An 18,902-nucleotide genomic window follows, 5' to 3' on the forward strand; every position below is an offset into this window, starting at 1 on the left:
CTTCAACACACAAGAGAAAGCTAAGCTGAGCTTAGTGCAGGTGCTTCATTAAGAGAACAAGAGTGGAACATGGAGATTGAGGAAGTTGGCAACTTTGAAGCACAAGCACTTCCCTTGCTCTCATTGAACCATGTGTCTCTCTTGTGTAGATCAGTGTGGGAGTCTATGAGGTTTTATGAGCAAGTCTTGGGCTTTGTTCTCATCAAACGCCCATCTTCTTTCAATTTCAATGGAGCCTGGTTAGCTTATCACTTTCTCTTCATTGCCCTTTTCTATATTAATTATCTTGTTACAAAGAATATTAATGTGGTTACTTTTATTTTATTTTTGTAGGTTTTACAATTATGGTATTGGAATACACTTGATTGAGAATCCAGACATAGACCAATTTGATACCTGCGTGAATGAATTACGGCCTATTAATCCCAAGGACAATCATATATCATTCCAGGTAATTAGGCTTTCAATTATAGTATCATTAATTAAATGTTCACATGGATCACGATAGCTATGTTTAAAAGAAATTTTTGCAATTTGGTTTTGGGCAGTGTACGGATGTTGGACTTGTTAAGAGTAGGTTAGAAGATATGGGGATGAGGTATGTAACAGCTGTGGTAGAGGATGGTGGAATCAAGGTGGAACAGGTGTTCTTCCATGACCCTGACGGGTACATGATTGAGCTTTGTAACTGTGAGAATATCCCAATCATTCCTGTTTCTTCATGCTCTTTCAAGCCTCGAGGCCAGAGCTTTAAGAAGTCTCCTACCAAGTGTGGACTCATGGAGAGTGTGATGATGGAAAGCTTGAGCATGGACATGATGAACTTCTCGTTTTAATTTGTCTATAGTTTTAAAACAACAAAGTGAAGGACATTAACTTCACTTCCTTTTATTTTTTGTTTGTAAGATAAGTAAAGAGTTTGTTGATCAAAACAGAGAAAAAAATGATAGGTTGGGGGATATGAAGAGAAGACTGATATTGATTTATGTTAAAATCTATCCAAAATCCTGTTTGTGGTCTTGAAGTCTTGGTTTGTGAAGGTTGGGCCAAAGAAAAACACTATTGTATAATGTGGTGTTTGAAATAATAAGAAATTGTGAGATTGCTCAGTTGTGTCTTATGTTCTCCAGCGGTTATGTCTGTATCTTTTGATTCTTTTCCGCATGAGGCAATGAGTTTGCAGCACTGTGTTGCTTCCACAAAGCACAGAGTAGAGCTGGCGAAGGCACAAGGTTACCAAATTCATGGTTCAAATTCAATGCAACAAAGTAGTAAGACTAGCGGTAATATATTAAGCTAGAATAAGGTTAAAGTACGAGGCCAAGTCATATTCTAACAGGAACAAAATTGAAGTTTTTCGACTATGAGCTATACTCGTAGCATCAGCTGAGAAAAAAAAAAGAAAAAGGGCAAGACATCTAAAGGTTGTTGGTGGTGAATACGGGTGTTAACGGACCGGGCCGAGCCGAGCTTTGGTCTTAAATGTGTCGGTCTTACCAAGCTCGTTACCTGTTACGAATATAATTATCGGTTCGTGGCCTGCCTTATTTACAAAAAATAAAAGCTAGATTTAGCCTGTTAGAAAAAAAATAAGACAACCAAAATTTATCCAAACAGAATATACAATCAACAACATTAATAATTCCATAAATATTCATAAATTCAATATATATCCAAACAACATAATATAGAACAAAATCATTCAAAAAATTTGTTTAACTAATAAAATAGGAGTGAAATATTGGATTGAGAGGAGAGAGAGAAAGAGCTATTACAAATAGTATAAAAAATATAAATAAAAATTAATATACTAGGCCAGCCTGAGAGACTCCAAGGCCGAGCTTTTGAATTGGAACCTGAGGCCTTTTTACTAAACGAGCTTTTATACAAGTCCAAACTTGGTTCTAACAACCCTAAACCAGACAAAGCAACAAGCAATAAAACCAAAAACAGATAAAGCACCTAAACTATAAGACAAGTAAGCTTCTCCAGACCATACAAGTGCACGCCAAGCCCATGCAAAGGGTTTGGTTAAGATATGCCAGATTCCACCAAGTATACAAATGGAACCCAACCATACATGCCCTCCAATTATATCTTCCAAATCGTCCACACTAACAATCCAACTCTCTCCTCCAAAAGGTGATTTTAATAAATAACCAAATATAATACTTGGAGTAAGGGTTAAATTGGTAATTTTTCTTACATCTCCCCCCTGGAGCCCAGGTATCATATATACCCCCAAAATACAGAGCCTTGAATACTAGAAGAAAAGCACCTATACCTAATAAGATTAAGTGAATACCCAAAATGGTAGTCATTTTATTTCTATCTTTCCATACATAACCGAAGAATGGAAAAGATTCTTCATGCCTTCACGAGCCGCCGAGCCAAAGACCCCTGAAAGGTCATCGCTCATTTATCACACCCCTAGCGGTGAATTCTCAACTTTAAAAGAGTATTAACTAAAATGGTAGCTTCCGAAATGTAGGAGTCTAGTTTAACTGAACTTCTGAAACAATTTGATGCTGTGGAACAATGAGGTGTTAAAGTCAAGCTCAACATAAGTCTTACTAGTTCACTTCTAGTACAATTTGGGAAAGTTCTTCTAGAATCAACAAAAATTATAATTTTGTGAATATCCTTCTAATTATAGATTTGAAACAGCAGCCAGCAGTCTAGAGTTTTTTTTTTTTTTGCCTCAACTATAGAAAGGTGTTTAAAAACTGTAGTGTTTTCCTTATCATTATTCACTAACATAGATATCAAAGGATCAAACCAAATCCACCAGCCCCCTAAAATGCAAAAAACAGTAGAAATCTTTGCATTATTTTGTGTCTCTTAAAAGGGAAAGTTGGGAGATACGCAACGTGAATAAAAAAATCTTCTTTTTCCAAATCTAAACTCTAAAAAGACACGCGTCAGTGTCTCTTGTATTTTCCATGCCCATTGGATATATTTTTTTAGTTAATTCAACTCTAATTACTTTTTAAGGCGAATTGACTACTCTGTTATTCACACAAATTTTGACTCTTTGATATTATTGAAGTGGGGATAATAAAGGATGAAAATATTTAAATTCCTGGTGAATATGGCACATGTTGACCCTCTCCATTTCCCATAGTCAGCTCCCTTACCCCCATTTGTTGCACATTGGATTTTCAGTAGACTGCATAAACAAGTTAAAGAGTTTGAAATTTGCCCTCCAAGTCCCCACAGCAAAAGAATTGAACGGAACTATAATGCAGAGAAGACATAAATGGAATTAGGTGAAGGAGAGCGAGATTCGTTTCTTTGCTTGTTTGTGGTTGAAATGGAAGGGCATGCACGAAAGGCAATGTTAATTAGGCTTGGCAACAATAAACACTACAAGGAGATGGGTCCCATGTGAGACAACATAATTGGTGGGTGAGAGGGAACCTTGAGTTGCTGTCAACCCCACATTGGCTTTAAATTTGTGGCTATGAAGTAACCTTTTGAGCCCAACATGGTTGACAAACACTCATTTATTGGGTCTTTGCATAGTTCTGGAATCAACCCCAAGGTCCCCCACTTCTTCAAAATCCTCTCTTTTTTATCCTACACTCTAATCATAGTTCTTCCCCATCATCGTCATCAAGTAGCACCTCCACCTCCTCCAGTAACACCAGGCAACATACCAACATAGAGAAAAACAACAACAAAAACAAAAAACTGTCATACCCACATGGATTTGGTGAAAATCTGTCTTGTTCTGTGTCTTTTTATATATTCATATTCTTTTTTGTTTCCCGAGGAGGAAATTCAGGTGTTTCTTCTGAATCTGACATCAACTTTCTCTTCATTTGTTAGCTGATGCAATGAAAGTTAGAGAGTTCAATTATGCGAACGCTTTGTGACGCTTGTGAGAGCGCGGCGGCTATCGTTTTCTGCGCCGCCGATGAGGCCGCACTCTGTCGTGCCTGTGATGAGAAGGTATTTTTTCTATCTGTAATAGTATCTTTTATATTTTCTGATCTTCGTTGCCGCTTCGGTGTTGATTCGTGTTCACAATGATGTGTCGGTGTTTCTCTTAGATCACTGGCTGTGAATGCTTTAGTTTGATGTTTCCTCGGTAATGTAGCAATATTGAAATCGTGGTGCTAAACTTGGAGAAGTTCATTGATGGAGGAAATGAGTAGAAGTACCTATGGGGGTAACAAATTGAAGGACTTGCAATTTGACTCTCCAGCTTTATTGTAGCTTCATAAATAGACTTTGATCCAATTTTATTCTTTTTTGTGGATTTTTTGTAAATTTAAAACCAAAGATTGTTTTTACTTTTTTTACTTTAATCTGGTTTTTTACATATTTCAACCAATGGCTCAAAGGTTTAATTTTGGAGCTGACAGGTTCACATGTGCAATAAGCTAGCTAGTCGGCATGTAAGGGTTGGTCTTGCAAGTCCAAGTGATGTGCCAAGCTGTGACATATGTGAGAATGCACCAGGTAGGGAGTTTCCTCTTTCTGTTCTTGTAGTGTTGTTCCTCTGATGCCTATTGCTTATGTCTTTGCCCTTTCAATCTGGATGTAGCTTTCTTCTATTGCGAGACAGATGGAAGTTCCCTTTGTTTGCAGTGTGATATGATAGTTCATGTTGGAGGTAAAAGAACTCATGGAAGATATCTTCGGTTTAGGCAAAGAGTTGAGGTGTGCCTCTCCTTTCAAACATGAATTGGTCTTAATTTGTTATCTTGATACCGTTTCGGGACCCATAAAATGTATAATATCTCCTTGTTCCATAGTTTCCAGGAGATAAATCTAGTCATGCAGAAAACCCAGCTTTGCAACCTCTGGAACCAGGTGAGATTAAAAGAGGACAACATCCATTTCCCAGACTAAAAATGGGAGAGAAGCAACAAAATCACAGGATGCCGATGGTTCTATCGCCAGAATCTGATGCTGATGGGCATGCCAAGATGGAAACGAAAATGATTGATTTGAACATGCAGCCTAACAGAATACATGAACAAGCATCAAATAATCAGGTTAGAGTGCATGGGAAGTAAATTTTGTCTGGCTAGTTAGAAATTTCTTTTCTGGTAGAGGTGTGTTTCACATAAATGGGATACTGCAAATACTTGCAAACTGAAATTATTGAGCCTGTTGTTGGTGCAAATTGATATCACTAGAATATGGGGTATTGCAAATAATGCATTGAATGTAGTAAACTTGTTCAAGTAGGTAAGACAGTTATGATTGGGATATGGGACTATATTTAAAGGCCATGTGATTGTTGAATTACTTTATGTTATGGTTATCTATAAATGGAATTTGTAGCAAGTAGTCATTCAGTCCTACAAATTGCTTGATACTTGGTTCCAGTTCCACTATTGCACTGAGTCATGTCTTGTGGGATCAAATGTGCAGCTTTACTTGAAGGGACATGTTGTGGTCCCTTGCATGTCAGGACTCACCAAGAAGCATAGATATAATTCCCCTTTACTACTGCAACCTACAGAAATTAACATTGTCAAGGTCAATATTGATATGTATTTATAATTGTGGGCTTGAAAATTCTTAAGATTAAAATAAAAATAAAAAATCATATTGAAATGTGCTCGGAACTTTTACAGATTGCTTCCTTCTGAAGCAGGGATTCATATATTCTCATAAAACTCCCAAAATTTTATTTGGTTAGAAAGTTCACCTGAACAATGATATTGAGCATAATTGAACACCCCCCATTTTTTTACTCAACTTCAATACCACTTCATTCATCTTTCCGTCCTCAATGCATTCATCTAATGGCTGGATGAAAGTAGAACCTTGTAAGTTGTAACATTTGTACTAAACAGTCCTTGTTACAGTATGCATGACGTGCGCTTACAAATATATTTCTCAGGAATGCTTTTCTTTTCTTGGCAGCCATAAATCATGCAACTAGGCAATGCAGTTCTGACAGGAGCTCACACCAGAAATATACCAATGGAAAAAGCTTCGTATTGTTCTCATGCATGCTAGTCACAAGGATGGCATACTCTGTTAACATCCAGTTCTGGCAAATGAGGCACCGAAGTCTTTTGAGGAGTTTGTTCGCTTATGTAGGAATTTAATTTGGTAGTTCAACACAACATGTCTATACTGCAAAAGCACTGTTAACTGTATACCTGTGATCTCTTTCAATGAATTGTGTGTTAGACTTTTGTTTCTGGTTTCAGTTCTGTATGCCATAACGCTCCCCCCTTGCCAAACCAACATACGGTGGTAGAAATTGTAGCTTCTAAATTTTCTGATTCATAATTTTTCCTTTTTGTTTCTTTGTTTGAGATGGGGATTGGCACCCCTCATGTTTTGTTTGTGATTATGATTTTAGTCTAATTTGAGTCGTGTATAGACAAATCAATAGTTTTTTTTTTATCTTAATTTTTTTCCCCCCTCTCATCACCTAATTTGTCTAGTATCATTTCATGAGTTCATGTTTCCAATTTTGTGACATGAAGGAATTCATAATGATTGATATATAGATCATAGGAAGTAGCCTTGCTTCCAATTTCGTGAATTATTGAGCACTGTCTATACCTAGAAGACACTATGCATGATTTACTATAATGATAAAGACCTTCACGGTTACGAATACTTTCTCACCACATGGGGAACCAAATCATTCATTGACCATTTGTCATTTCTTTCATGATTAATTCTTTTACGTTTTATGTTAGGGAAAAGTGTGACACAATTTGTGTCATTTTACTCTAATAAAGAAGTGGGACTTACACCTTTATTATTATTTTTGTCCACTCTCTCTCTCTTTCATAGTTTATCTCTTTTTCTCACTTAAAATGATACAATTTTATATCCTTTAAAATGACACACACTCTTCTTTTTATGTTAACTCGAGATTTGGGAGTATTTATTGAATGTTTTAAGAGATAAAATTGCTTCCCAAAAACGTAAGAGTGGAAATTATTTTCGAAAAAACAAATCCAACTACTACATTGCCATAATGCCATTCTTTTTACGGAAAAATGTGTGTCATTTTAAAGGATGTAAAATTGTGTCATTTTAAGAAAGAGAAAGAGATAGATAAAGGAGGAGAGAAAGTTGACAAAAAATTAAAAGAGTGAGTCTCACCTCTTTATAAGAGTGAAATGACACAAGTTATGTTATTTAAGGGAAAAGTATTTCTTCAGTCACCGGATATAAAGTTATCTCAGTGAGCTCAAAACGATGTCATTTTGGAGTTATAAGATTAAAAAATTATAGTGATAAAGACTAATATAACTCTGCAATATATTATAATTACAAAAACACTTTGATTTTCGCCCCAAAATGACGTCGTTTTGAGCTCACTAGAGATAACTTTATCTCCGGTGACTGGAGAAATCTTTTACCCGTTATTTAAAAGGATAAACATTTTTCCTTTTTTTTTATCGAGGTGTTTGAACTTTACTATTGTTTTAATTATCTCTGTTATATTTTTAAAAGTTTAATAATAATGAAAATATAATCAAGTGGTTTTTAGGGCTTTTTGACCACTGTAGCCCTTTTTTAATAATTAATTACCAAATTGACCTTGATTATAAACTATTTCAAAAATTTAACCTCTTCAAAAAACATAACATCAATCTGCCCATGTTTGACCGTTGACCATCAAGTCTACCCGGATATCCCCCTTCTTACCCGGGTATTTTTTGAAAATTTTATCCTACCCGAGTAGGGAAGGTGATACTCGGGTATATTTCATAAATTTGGAAGAATATTTGAATTATTTACCTGGGTAGGTAAATTTCTTAACCTAGATAGACGTTGGGGAGATAATCATAGACAAGAAACTTTTCTTCCTTAGCATAATAATGAGCTTTGAGTCTAAGGTGGTGTTTGGTTGAGGAGAAATTTTTTCAAAACTAGGGAAATAGAATTGATAGGGAAATGGTAAGAAAGTGAGATAAAGTGAGATAGATAGGAAAATGTAAAAAAAAGTTGTTTGGTTGGATAAAATTTTACCAAGTAAATATATCCAAATTTTGAAAACCTATGTTTGGTTTTGGAAAAAATATAAATAGGTAAATGTTATAAAATTACAATTTGATCCCCGATACCCTTATCCTAAACAAACAAAAAGTGGACTGTATGCCATTTGTCCTCAATCAGAGATATTTTCAAGCTTAAACATCTTCCAGATCAGGTGGCATGTTGTATACCCCAGTTGTGTTGACAAATTTCTTTGGATGCAGTTCCACTCCTTGAGTGCAAGTGCTGGTGAAAAACCTTGCAAGCAACCATATTTGATTTCTTGCAAAGATTCTTTTACCCTTTTGACTGGAAAATTGAGTGCAGCTTTATGGCCTTTCATGGAAAATGCAGTTTGGTCATTAGCTAAAGCAGCAGACTCTGCACTATCAAAGGTTCCAAGCCAAACCCTTGTGCCATTCCTCGTTGTATCTCTAATCTCTGCTGCAAATTTTCCCATGGATACTCCTTTGCAAAACGGTAGAGCAGATACAACCTACTGACGCCCTAAGCTGACCACACACATCATCTCTTGCATCGTATTATCTGTCTTGCCTTTTCAAAGGGTATATTGGTTACAAAAAAATGAAGTCAACAGTGGTTTACCCATGGTTTTACAAAAAGCCACATAGCAAAACGCTTTTGTAACAGTGCGGAAAGCTGTCTTTTTGCTTACAAATTGAAAAAGCTATGTATTTTGGAAAAGTGGCTTTCTGTATGAATCTATTCAGCCAAACACTGGCTTTCTGGAATCCAATGATCACTTGCCTAGGTAAATTTTGTAAAGAGGCCAGCCAAACACCACCTAACAATGTTTTGGTGCTTTAGCTTCCCTACAACATCCATATGTTGAGGAATCCAAGTGTGAGTATTGAGTGAAAAAGTCCCACATTGGTTAAAAATGGACTAAGTGAGCATCGTATAAGTGGAAGGACCCATGCACCTAATGTCTTAAGGTTTTGGGTTTGATTGTGGTGTTCCGAGCTCACTTAATGTTGCTGCTCACTTAGTCCATTCTTAACCAATGTGGGACTTTTTCACTCAATCACTCACACTTGGATTCCTCAACAATCTCCCCCTCAAGTGTGAAACCCACCATTGGTACGCTCCCCCTCAACCGAGTACCCCAAGCGCAAAGTACTCGACCCGCCTCCTAGCCAATCACCAGGCTAGCTCGAGCTCAACCCGGCTTTGATACCACTGTCAGGCGGGTCCAGGGGAAGCCCGTGGCGGGGGACCACCACCAATGAGCTAAGGCTACACCAACCGTAGCAAGTGGATCTGACACCATATCTCAACCCAAAATCTTAAGGCATTGGATTCATGGGTCTCTTCCACTATGGTTGACGGTCTCTTCCCGCCATGAGCTCCCCGTGCACGGCCCAACACCATATACTGTTCAAACTCGTTCCTCTAGCATGGGTTTGCGTCTTTGAGTCTCTTCACAGCCACAGTGCATCCATCACCAAGCACTGCTCTGTAAACCGTACCCAAGTTACCTTTCCCAAGCATCTCTGCCGATGCTCGAAGCAGATCCTCAAGCTCAAACTCACTCCTCCTATCGAAAAACACAAGCTTGCTTCGTTCTGTCTCAGTGGTCCCATCACTATCTCTATCTGCAGCACCCAAGTGCTTGATGATTTAGCTTCTTGACTATGTTAAGAAATTTACCCGGGTAGCCGCCTCCCTACCCGAGTAAATAATTCAAGTATTTTTTCAGATTTATGAAATATACTCGAGTATCCGCTCTTTATTGGGTAGGATAAAATTTCAAAAAATATTCGGGTAGGGAGGGGATATCCGGATAGATTTGATGGTCAACGGTTAAACATGGGTAGATTGATGTTATGTTTTCTGTAGAGATTAAATTTTTGAAATAGATTATAATCAAGGTCAATTTGATAACTAATTATTAAAAAAGGGTTACGGGTCAAAAAGCCAATTTTTAGTTTCATATATTTTAGAAACATATTTTACATTAATTTCTATATATGTTAATAAAATATTAAATCATTTCGTAATGATGTAAAATTTTACATATATGATGTAAAATAACCTATCCCTTTATGAAATCCTTTAATAAATAAGCGCTATTTATTTTTATTTTATTTTTTTGGTTAAGACATCTTATATATACACTTCTGTCAACGCAAATATTGTTAAGATTGGCTATGATATTAGGCTGCATTTACTTTTACTGTATAAATCGAAGTTGCGTTTTTCTTTATGGCATATATTAAGGGATATTTATATTCGAAACAGCATCATTTGAAGGCGGGGTTGGGGGTGGAAAAGGAGACAATCGTGTTGGAAACGACGATGAGAGAGGGATGGACAGTGACGATGTTGTCGTGTTTGTTAGTGTCTCTGTTACTGTTATTCCCGACGGTCAAAGCGGCACCTCGTGCGATGCTAAATCGGTTGTCTGGGAATGGAAGCGGCAATTATCTGACGAATGAAGAACTGTGGTTCTCTCAGACACTCGACCACTTCTCTCCCTATGTACTTGTCTCTTCTCTAAAATTACATCCAATTTTCTTACAATTATTCTCAACGTTTGCTTGCCAACATTTTTTTTTGCTTTCAAGCAAACCTTAATTATTCATACATGTTATAGTTCAAGACCGGTGATTGTAGGTGAGATTTAATTCCAGCAACTGAACACTTTTTTTGTTTTGTTAACTAACAAGTACTAGGTTTATATTGTTAGTTCAGCACTTTAACTAACAAGATGCCCAAATATCAAAGTCAAAATTCCTTGTTTGGTAATTGGTATGATGATGAATGTGGATATCTTGGTGTAATGGTGTTAACACTTAACATACCAAATACCCCTAAACAAGGCTTTTAGCCTACTATTCAACCTCATGGTCCTCATCTTTATGTAGATTTAATTATTCTGGAGAGGTTTAGTTTAGTAGATGATAGTGGTTAAGCAATTTGCCACATTCCTATAGTTAGATTATTATACTTTGAAGCATAAACCCTGTTGAAATTGAAACTCTTAAAAAATATCACATTATGCATTAATTTCAGAAAAAGAGAAAGTTTTCTTAATTTTGCATTAAAGTTTTTTCTTTTTATGTTGAAAATTTCCAGTCCTAGAATCTATTCACCACCTTTACTTGTCAAATTCTTATATGGTTGATTCGGCTTATATTCATGCATGCACTGCAGGATCATTGCAATTTCCAGCAACGTTACTATGAGTACCTTGACTATTTTCGGGCTCCGGATGGACCAATTTTTTTGGTAATCTGTGGTGAAAGTTCATGCAATGGGATAAAAAATGACTATATTAGTGTAAGTCACAATTCTTGGTCCAAATTTGTATTCTTATACTTTAATGGTTTTTCTTGGTTTAAATATCTGCATTCAAGAGCAAAGATTGGAAGTAAGATCATAAGTTGTAGCTTGGCTAGAGTCCTATGTATCATAGCACCAACAAGACTGACTTTGTTTATTTAAAAAATATTATGGCTTTTAAGAGGCAAATATATTAATTTAAAGAAAATCTCCATGCGTTGTAACATCTCTAGGTTCTGGCAAAGAAGTTCCAAGCAGCTGTGGTTTCTCTTGAGCATCGCTATTATGGAAAGAGTTCTCCATTTAAAGCTCTGACAACAGAAAATTTGAGATATCTTTCATCCAAGCAGGCACTCTTTGATTTGGCTATTTTTCGCCAGAATTACCAGGCAAGTTAAACTTTTTTACCTTCCTGTTTGATGACAACTTTGGAGAAATGAAGCCAGTAAAGTAGTATCTTAAGAAACTAGTTGAAAAAGTTATAGATAGTCTTCTGTTTCTTTTTTTATATGACTGAAGTAGCATAGTATTGGTCTAGTTCATGTATAAGTTGCTAAAAATCAAAATGCACATGTTTGTAAATGCTTGACGATAGGGATTTCATTGATGTGAATCAGGTTGAGATATTGTTTAGGTCAGTAATTAATTATCAATGGCACTGTCCAGAAAAAAGGCCATTTTATGTCAATTCGTGTCAAATTAGATTTATATGATTTATATTTAGATGTCATAAGATGTTTTATGTTGCTCAAGTATATCTAAATTTCGTCAATTTAATACAAGTTGCATGGATTGCAATATTGCATGTAGTAATTGAAAATATCTTGATGGGTCCAAAATTCACTCTTGAAGCTTCAAAAGCTATTATCCAAGAAGATGCAAAATAGTTTATGTTGAAAAGTTACAAAGAGAAAACAAGGGTTTGGCTGATAGAAACAAGAGAGAGAGTGTGTAAAAGGCTGCAGGACGAAGCATAATAATTTGCCTCCAGCCAACATCTCAATTTGCACTAAATGCTGGAGGTATAATTCAAGAATACTCAACCATCTGAATCAGCAATCAATTGCCTATACCAATACTATCCTAAATATTCGCTGACAATATGGACTCATAAGAACAGAAGATTGGGTCTCTACCAAGAATTACTTCTTGTGTACTTTACCTGGGCTTCTAGTATGTCATGATTCTACTTGTGCTTATTGATGCATTTATATGGTCCTACGTGCACACTTGTATTTCTACAATTCTAGCAATCATGTTTCATTATACATAAAGTATATATGGTAAATCAATAAAGAAATTTCTTTGTGTTAATTTATCTTCTTTTTTCCCTCAGGTTTTAATGATGACTTAAGGAGCCTATTGTGTTTATTAAATTTGCTTTTCATTTTATTTGATTGCTTATTGTATTTTTATTGTAGGATTCCTTAAATGCAAAGCTTAATAGAACAAAATCTGAAAATCCCTGGTTTGTTTTTGGTGTCTCATATTCTGGAGCACTGAGTGCATGGTTCCGTCTTAAGTTTCCCCATTTATCATGTGGAAGTCTTGCAAGTTCTGCAGTTGTTCTTGCTATTTACAACTTCACAGAATTTGATCAGCAGGTGAAGATATTGATTTTTCCTTAATGGTCATTTTTTTGGTTTTGTAGTCTAGATACTATATACCGTATAAACCTTCCCTATTATTTAGTGTCAGTCATGGTGAGATTTCTATCTTCAATATGCAGATTGGTGAGTCAGCAGGTGTTGAATGTAAAACAGCGTTACAACAAACCACTCAACTTATTGAACAAAAACTGGGAATCGATGGGAAGGCATTGAAGGCTTCTTTTAATGCAGCTGATGTATGTTATGTTCCTTTCTTACACTTGCTGAAGCATATTATAGTGTACTGCAAACAGAGCCACGTTCCCTGCTAGATTTTCTAAAATGATTTTCATGTTGCATGCTGACCATTTCCTAGTTTTGCAGCTTGTAATTGATGGTGACTTCATGTATTTTTTGGCTGATGCTGCTGTTACAGCGGTAATTGATATGATTCCTGCTGTTTCTTTATTAAATTGTTGCAATATATTATTGCATTCAAATTTATAATGTTGTTTCCTCTTTTGCTGGTTTTCTTTGAATGTTTTAGTTTCAATATGGAAATCCAGATATATTATGCAAGCCTCTTGTTGAAGCAAAGAAAGCTGGAGAGGATTTGGTGGTATGCTTTCAGTCTAGCTACTTTTGCCAGATTATTATGAAACGGTTCAATCCTCAATGAACAAGTTTCTGATGTAAAACTTAAAATGTACCTTTTATGATTTTATTTTTTTTATCTTGGCTTCCATTTGTATGTCAGTATTTTTTTTTCCTTTGTCATTACAATATAGTCATGTAAAATTCTTTACCTCATCATACAGCTCTATGTCGGTATTTGTTTTATGCCTCAAATTCTATAAACATTGGAGCATAAAGTGTTCAATGTTAATGTTGATGTATATCCCGCGAGGCTTAAATCTTTGTAACATCCCTACTTAACCAGTTTTTTTCATCTATTTTCAATTCGCTGTGCTAGCTCTTGTATTTTCTGCACTGTAGTAACCATGATCTTCAAAACTATTTTATCATATAATGAGACTCTTGAATTCTGATTGTCGCAACAATCCAATCAGCTTTAGCTTCTGTAGCTATTATACAATGAATTAATTTTTCAACTATTCTTTTCTCCTTTATCACTTGGTCTTTGTCTAAAAATAATAGATACTGCATTATGTTAGTCAATGATTGTCTTTATTCTATTTTATGTTCCTTTGTCAAGATGTCTCTGGTGCCCTTCCAAGACTGCTCTGTCTCCTGTTATCTGATCCATCTGATGGCAAATATCCCATGCAGGATGCTTATGCCAAATTTGTCAAGGAGTATTACCTTGGAACCTCTGGTGTTAATGTACAAAGTTATAACCAGAAGTACTTAAAAAACACTGCTGTCAGTGAAAACAGTTCTGATAGACTATGGTGGTTTCAAGTTTGCACTGAATTTGCATACTTTCAGGTGGCTCCATCAAATGATAGTATACGGTCCTCAAAAGTTGACACTAGGTAATTTCCTTATCGCCACTGTTCATATACTCTGTTAACAATATTCCTTTACTCCCTTTTGTATATCACTGTTAAACTATAGTTTTAATACTCTAGTTTTTGCATATTTTTTCATCATAATCTTGTAAATTTGTTTAGAGTGGTTTCTCATATATTGCAGATATCATTTGGACCTTTGCAAAAATGTCTTTGGAAAGGGCATCTTTCCTGATGTTGATGCAACTAACATATACTATGGAGGCACAAAAATTGCAGGTCAGAATCTTACCTCTGCCTCAACTGTTATGTAAAAATTAAGAATTAATTTTCTTATATGACTCTTAGTTTTCCCCAAATTCACAGTATATCATTAGTTATTTCTCGTTTATTTTATCTTTCGTGTTATTTGGACTAAATGTTATATCTTTATCAGGCCTTGATGATTGTTATCCTGCACTTTAAAGTAATTTTGAATAGGGATGTCTCTTTCATGTTTACATATTTTAATCTGAATTATGTGCTTACAATTATGAGTGAGTTCTTAAAACAAACTATATATGTTCTTTATGGCATATTATGGCTGGACACTACATATTTTACATTCGTGTATGGTTTTATTCTGAATATGCTATTATATAATCATCTTCTTGAATTTGACTTCATTTCATGTATCCTAATGTAATGTGCATGGACAGGTTCCAAAATAGTATTTACAAATGGCTCACAGGATCCTTGGCGTCATGCATCAAAACAAATTTCATCCCCTGATAGTGAGTTGGAATTTACTTTTATCAATTATGGACAATAACATTATTTATTTGCGCCATCACTGTGGCAATCTGTCAAAATTGAATTTCTCTCAAATCCAACATGGATTCAGATTGTTTGATTGCTATTTAGTGACAATTGACCGGCTCATTTCTATCAATGCTACATTATATAAAACATAATGTTGTGCCTTTTGAGTTTTTATGTGTGATGCACAATTACTATGCTCTTGTACCATTAGCTGAATGCTGCCTAATCACTACTAAACTTTCAGTGCCTTCGTACACTATGACATGCTATAATTGTGGCCATGGAACTGACATGCGAGGATGTCCTCAATCTCCCTTTAATATTGAAGGTATGTATAATTCTTGCACGCCAATGATTCTTGTCATTTTGATATGTTTTAGGCCACCAATCTTGAACCTGCAAATTATTGGAGTTAACTTATGGTTTTTATCCGTATTTCAATTGCATATTCACCAAGATTTCTTCTCCCACGCATCAACAAAAAGATCTCATGCTTATCAAAAAGAAGAAAATTATATTTTAATAATAATAATGAAAACGTTAAGGAACGAAGCAACAAGAAAATTGTATGACCAATGCTTATTAGTAGTTGTCATCTCTAAAACACGGACTGGCGTTTTTTTTTTTGAATTGTGCGTGTCGGACACGCTCCGACACACGGTCAATATTTTGGGACACGTGGCAACTCTCCGACACGTTTTTCGTACACGCAGTCAACTTTTTCGGACACGTGGTCAACGTTCGGACATGTTTTTTTTTTCTTAATTTTATTTTATTAACTAAAAATAAAAAATATCATTTATAAATCAATTTTTTTCTGTTATGAAATTTGACATGAAAAATTAACAAGGTACGAAAAATTATTTTTGTTTATATTTATGTTATGAAATTTGAATATTTAATTGAATATATGACTTATTATGGACTGTTATATCTACTAAATATAAATTATATTATATATATTAAAAATATTATTTAATATCAAAACGTGTATTAACGTGTCAAAATATGCCATTTTTTAGAATTAACATGTCGGCGTGTCGTGTCCCGTGTCAGTGTCCGTGCATCATAGGTTTTCATGCTATATCTACACACAACCGTGTTAGTTACTTGTAACATGTATACGGGATCAAACTACATTAAACAACATTCTAATTGTGAAATTTTATTTTAGGTAACGACAAGAACTGCACATCCCCTGATGCAGTTCACAAAGTTAGGCAAAAGATCATTGAGCATATGGACTTGTGGCTATCTCAGTGCCAGGACCAGGACACGGGCAGGAATTGTATCTGATTATGAGTTGCATGATGTACGGCAACAACTTACCCTTGATTTCTATTACAACTTACTCCACGATGTATATTGTTTTGAATCACCTTTGTGTAAACTAACCAAATAACAGTCAAAACGTATTTGTACAAAGAATACCATTTCATGCAATATACATATTCTATCGAGTTGTATATAGCATGTCTATGCCATCGCCAGATAAAAGCTTACCAGTTGTTGTTTATAACACTTGGGTGTCATGAACCTCTGGTGAGATTCACCAAGAACATGCTTGTTTACTTGTGAGTGTAGGCCATTTTTCGTTAACTTTTCTAGTGTTTTTCGTTAACTTTTCCCAACTTACCATGAGAGTTAACTTGTTTCATTTAGAATAATAAAGCAGTTAACCCTACTTCTATAGCATCCAGATTTTTAAATGATTATTTAAGGAGTTCTTTTATATTCATTTTCGATATTATATACAATGATTTTTTTATTTTTTTATTGGCATAACTTTTTAACCCTAGCTAATTAAGCTAACAAGTTATCTATATTATATTAGTTAAACAATCACTATTTATATCAATATGGTCCGGTTTCCAGAATCTAACGATTCAGTTTCAACTTCCAAGCAATTTTAGATTCTCCGTAAGCATAGCCCTTAACGAACATTCCTTGCTTGGACTGTTCAGACTATCTCTACCAGTTGGTTCTATTTATAATGTATTATTGCATAGCCATGGACAGGAGAGGGAGATGTTAAATCTGATGCTGCGATACACAGCCTAATCAACGGTTCCCGGGTGGTTTGAGTGTGATAACTTTGTCTTCTTGTCACCTAACTTAGTTCAAGAGGTGGGAGTGTCCAAGATCCTTTATAAATCCCACGTTAGTGTCTTATGGCGGTTTTCATTCTATTGACACTGACCCGACAGTAGCCCTTTCTCTCTTTTTGAGGGCTTCACTCATCTATCAGTAACAGACCTTGAGATCACCACTTCAAAAATTAGCTCAAAAAGTGAGAGTGTTCAAGGCTATATATACCGCACACTAGTTGCATATTCAACTAATGTGGGATCCCCAAGATAAGTACCAAAAATTACGGACCAATAATCACCCAAAAAGTTAGTAGCTCAAAGAATAGAAGTATACAAAACCTTATAAACCCTATATTAGTTGCTTATAGAATCAATATGAGATTCGTAACAATAATCGGTTGCAGTGATGAGCATAACAAAAACCAATAGCATCATTGCCTCAGACACTAAATATATAAATATTAAATATATATATATATATATATATATATATATATATATATATATATATGGGTTTAAATTATCTTATGTTGATGACGAGAATTTTCTTATGCGAGTGAGACATGAAAAGCCGTGCTATTCCTTCTTCTTTTTTTTGATTTTTTAGAAAATGGTGGGACCCACATGATTTGTTTCTATAGCATGAGGTAAGTCATCTCCTACTGTAGGAGATTAATAAATCCTTGTGTGTGTGTATATATATATATATATATATATATATATATATATATATATATATATATATATATATATATATAGAAAAAAGACTTCTCATGTTGCATGAAAAGTCTCCTCTCCTACCACTCTCACTTCGATATTCGTGCCAATCACTTTTTTATTTTTTATTTTTTTCTTTAAGGTGGGCCCCACCCTTTTCTCTATATATATGTATGAGATAGGATCATTTGACATTAGTATAAAATTTAAAATTTGACACCTCATCTGAAAGCCATTAAATCAAAAAAGATCAACAACACACAACACTGGTGTCAAAATTTATGAAGTACTTGATTCATTCAATTTATAAAATTGGCTGAGCAAAAAATGAGTTGAAAATAGGCCAAATCAGTTCAAAATTAGTAGCGAAATTTTTAATGTTATGAGCAAAAAAAAAAAAGCCATGTGACATTATAATGACTTTTTTAAAGAAATTAGACGACATCATTTCAAATATTGTTATGTTTTGACTATTTTTAAATATATTTCTTCATGTTATAATCTTATAAATATTATGCTCATTACTAGATTTTTATTATTATGTTACTTAATTGGGAATGTTAATCAATATATTATTTTATTGTTTAATATACGGGAAGGGTTATATTTAAAAAAAAATGTTTACAAACTACACTATATACTTCTCGAAGTACATTACATTATGTACTTCTGGAAATACAGTGTAATTTGTAAAAATTTGTAAACAGATCCTTCCTCTTAATATATTATATAATTAAAATATATATATATTTAAGGTTTTGAACCACCATTTCCTAGTTCAATAACTGGTCAGTTTTTAAAAACATTAAAAAAAATGTCTTGCTCCATTGATCCGTTACTCTAAAAAATGTTTGGCTCAGATTTTCCATTTTACCTAATATTATCGCCTACTAATTAAACGCGATGAGATATAACTTTCCGAATATAACTTTCCGAATATCTTCACTCAAATGGCA

The 18,902-nt window shown here is 34.8% G+C and overlaps 4 protein-coding genes across 5 annotated transcripts; 3 read left to right on the forward strand and 1 right to left on the reverse strand.

Annotated features, from left to right (window-relative positions):
* Positions 1-1,112, forward strand: LOC133291393 (glyoxylase I 4-like). The gene is made up of 3 exons (XM_061489656.1): positions 1-239; positions 334-451; positions 549-1,112. Exons 1-3 carry the CDS (start codon positions 70-72, stop codon positions 834-836), a joined length of 576 nt encoding a protein of 191 aa, XP_061345640.1. The 5' UTR covers positions 1-69; the 3' UTR covers positions 837-1,112.
* Positions 1,113-3,535: 2,423 nt separating this feature from the next.
* Positions 3,536-6,370, forward strand: LOC133291383 (B-box zinc finger protein 18-like). The gene is made up of 6 exons (XM_061489642.1): positions 3,536-3,715; positions 3,832-3,954; positions 4,371-4,467; positions 4,553-4,668; positions 4,764-5,006; positions 5,887-6,370. Exons 2-6 carry the CDS (start codon positions 3,862-3,864, stop codon positions 5,890-5,892), a joined length of 555 nt encoding a protein of 184 aa, XP_061345626.1. The 5' UTR covers positions 3,536-3,715; positions 3,832-3,861; the 3' UTR covers positions 5,893-6,370.
* A 1,734-nt stretch (positions 6,371-8,104) lies between these two features.
* On the reverse strand, positions 8,105-8,431 carry LOC133291368 (ethylene-responsive transcription factor 1B-like). Its single transcript, XM_061489624.1, has one exon. It carries the CDS (start codon positions 8,429-8,431, stop codon positions 8,105-8,107), a length of 327 nt encoding a protein of 108 aa, XP_061345608.1.
* A 1,818-nt stretch (positions 8,432-10,249) lies between these two features.
* LOC133291389 (probable serine protease EDA2) lies at positions 10,250-16,646 on the forward strand. 2 transcript variants are annotated; one of them, XM_061489650.1, is made up of 12 exons: positions 10,250-10,473; positions 11,149-11,274; positions 11,511-11,666; positions 12,699-12,881; positions 13,007-13,123; positions 13,251-13,304; positions 13,414-13,485; positions 14,157-14,362; positions 14,523-14,617; positions 15,037-15,111; positions 15,384-15,467; positions 16,347-16,646. In XM_061489650.1, exons 1-12 carry the CDS (start codon positions 10,291-10,293, stop codon positions 16,433-16,435), a joined length of 1,440 nt encoding a protein of 479 aa, XP_061345634.1. In that variant the 5' UTR covers positions 10,250-10,290; the 3' UTR covers positions 16,436-16,646. The 2 variants fall into 2 exon arrangements, with proteins under 2 accessions (XP_061345634.1, XP_061345633.1); XM_061489649.1 differs by having other exon boundaries at positions 16,314-16,643.
* The last annotated feature ends 2,256 nt before the right edge of the window (positions 16,647-18,902 follow it).

This window comes from Gastrolobium bilobum, unplaced genomic scaffold (genome assembly GCF_033153095.1).
Source record: "Gastrolobium bilobum isolate Gb01-03AN ecotype WA unplaced genomic scaffold, APGP_CSIRO_Gbil_v1 utg12132, whole genome shotgun sequence".
NCBI lineage: Eukaryota > Viridiplantae > Streptophyta > Magnoliopsida > Fabales > Fabaceae > Gastrolobium > Gastrolobium bilobum.